This window comes from Aptenodytes patagonicus, unplaced genomic scaffold, assembly GCF_965638725.1.
Source record: "Aptenodytes patagonicus unplaced genomic scaffold, bAptPat1.pri.cur scaffold_663, whole genome shotgun sequence".
NCBI lineage: Eukaryota > Metazoa > Chordata > Aves > Sphenisciformes > Spheniscidae > Aptenodytes > Aptenodytes patagonicus.
In genome coordinates this window covers 1-2,570 of record NW_027472557.1, presented here as the reverse complement: position 1 = coordinate 2,570, position 2,570 = coordinate 1, and the positions used below count along the sequence as shown (strand labels likewise).

Here is a 2,570-nt window from a genome sequence, read left to right as displayed (position 1 = left end):
AGACACCCCCTTCCCTGGGATCCCAGCGCCCGGGTGACCCTCCCCGGGACCCCCAGACCTGGGATCCCCAGACCTGGGACCCCCCAGACACCCCCTTCCCTGGGACCCCAGCGCCCGGGTGACCCTCCCCGGGACCCCCAGACACCCCCTTCCCTGGGATCCCAGCGCCCAGGTGACCCTCCCCAGGACCCCCAGACCTGGGACCCCCTTCCCTGGGACCCCCCAGACACCCCCTTCCCTGGGACCCCAGCGCCCGGGTGACTCTCCCCGGGACCCCCAGACACCCCCTTCCCTGGGATCCCAGCACCTGGGTGACCCTCCCGGGACCCCCAACCCCTGGGACCCCCCAGACACCCCCTTCCCTGGGACCCCAGCGCCCGGGTGACCCTCCCCGGGACCCCCAACCCCCGGGACCCCCTCCCCGCGCGCCGGGGGGGGTCCCTGACCCTGCCCCTGCCCCTGCCCCGTCCAGCCCCAAGCCCACCAAGGGCCGGATGCGGATCCACTGCCTGGAGAACGTGGACAAGGCGCTGCAGTTCCTCAAGGAGCAGCGGGTGCACCTGGAGAACGTGGGCTCCCACGACATCGTGGACGGCAACCACCGCCTCACCCTCGGCCTCGTCTGGACCATCATCCTCCGCTTCCAGGTACCCCCGCCTCTGCTGCCGGGGGGTCCCTGCGCCCACCGGGGGGGGGGGGGGGGTGTCCCCTGCATCTGTCGCAGGGGTCTTGCACCCACTGCAGGGTCCCTGCGTCTGCCGCGGGGGTCCCCGTGTCTGCCATGGGGGTCTTGCACCCACTGTGGGGGTCTTGCACCCACTGCAGGGTCCCTGCGCCCACCGTGGGGGGGTCCCCTGCATCTGTCGCAGGGGTCTTGCACCCACTGCGGGGTCCCTGCGTCTGCTGTGGGGTCTTGCACCCACCGTGGGGGTCTTGCACCCACTGCGGGGTCCCTGCGTCTGCCACGGGAGTCTTGCACCCACCATGGGGGTCTTGCACCCACCGTGGGGGTACCTGAACCTGCTGCAGGGTCCCTGCACCCACCGTGGGGGTCTTGCACCCACTGCAGGGTCCCTGCACCCACCGTGGGGGGGTCCCCTGCATCTGTCGCAGGGTCTTGCACCCACTGCGGGGTCCCTGCGTCTGCCACGGGGGTCTTGCACCCACCGTGGAGGTACCTGAACCTGCTGCGGGGTCCCTGCACCCAGCGTGGGGGTCTTGCACCCACTGCAGGGTCCCTGCACCCACCGTGGGGGGTCCCCTGCATCTGTCGCAGGGGTCTTGCACCCACTGCGGGGTCCCTGCATTCACCATGGGGGGGTCCCTGCATCTGTCGCAGGGGTCTTGCACCCACTGCGGGGTCCCTGCGTCTGCCGCGGGGGTCTTGCACCCACCGTGGAGGTACCTGAACCTGCTGCGGGGTCCCTGCACCCAGCGTGGGGGTCTTGCACCCACTGCAGGGTCCCTGCGCCCACTGTGGGGGGGTCCCCTGCATCTGTCGCAGGGGGTCTTGCACCCACCGTGGAGGTACCTGAACCTGCTGCGGGGTCCCTGCACCCAGCGTGGGGGTCTTGCACCCACTGCGGGGGTCCCTGCGCCCACCGTGGGGGGGTCCCCTGCATCTGTCGCAGGGGTCTTGCACCCACTGCAGGGTCCCTGCGTCTGCCGCGGGGGTCTTGCACCCACCGTGGGGGTACCTGAACCTGCTGCGGGGTCCCTGCACCCAGCGTGGGGGTCCCTGTACCCACCCTGGGGGTCTTGCACCCATTGCGGGGTCCCTGCATCTGCCACAGGGGTCTTGCACCCACTGTGGGGGTCCCTGCACCCACTGTGGGGGTCCCTGTACCCACCATGGGGGTCTTGCACCCACCGTGGGGGTCCCTGAACCCACTGTGGGGGTCCCTGCACCCACCATGGGGTCTTGCACCCACTGTGTGGTCCCTATACCCACTACGGGGTCCCTGCACCTGCCGTGGGTCTGCGCCCCCACCCTGGAGCCCCTGTCCCAGCCGGGAGCCCCCCCCACATACCCGTCCCAAGCCGTGGGGTGTCCGGGGGCCCCCCCCTCACCCCGCGCTGCCCCCCCAGATCCAGGACATCAGCGTGGAGACGGAAGACAACAAGGAGAAGAAGTCGGCCAAGGACGCGCTGCTGCTCTGGTGCCAGATGAAGACGGCGGGGTGAGCGTGGAGCTGGGGGTCCTGGGGGGTGCCGGGGGGTCCTGGGGGGGTGCTGGGGGGTCCTGGGCGGGTCCTGGGGGTCCCGGGGGTCCCAGGTTGAGCCCTGACCCCAGCGCCTGGCAGGTACCCGAACGTGAACGTGCACAACTTCACCACGAGCTGGCGGGACGGGCTGGCCTTCAACGCCATCATCCACAAGCACAGGTGGGGCACGGGGGGCACGGCGGCGGTGGTGTGGGGCAGGGGGCCGTGGGGCGCACGGGCGCCGTCTGCGTGGGGCGGGGGCCGTGGGGCAGAGGGCAGGGGGCCGTGGGGCGCACGGCGCCGTCTGCGTGGGGCGGGGGGCCGTGGGGCAGAGGGCAGGGGGCTGTGGGGTGCAGGGCGCCGTCC

General features: G+C 72.1%; 1 protein-coding gene across 1 annotated transcript; it reads left to right on the top strand.

Annotated features, from left to right (window-relative positions):
* Nucleotides 1-473: 473 nt before the first annotated feature.
* On the top strand, nucleotides 474-2,384 carry LOC143174066 (spectrin beta chain, non-erythrocytic 2-like; the record flags this gene model as incomplete). Its single annotated transcript, XM_076364154.1, is given in 3 exon segments — nucleotides 474-647; nucleotides 2,089-2,180; nucleotides 2,304-2,384. Coding segments are annotated over 3 exon segments (347 nt in total), but the record flags the coding sequence as incomplete, so codon positions are not given.
* Between the last annotated feature and the right edge of the window lie 186 nt (nucleotides 2,385-2,570).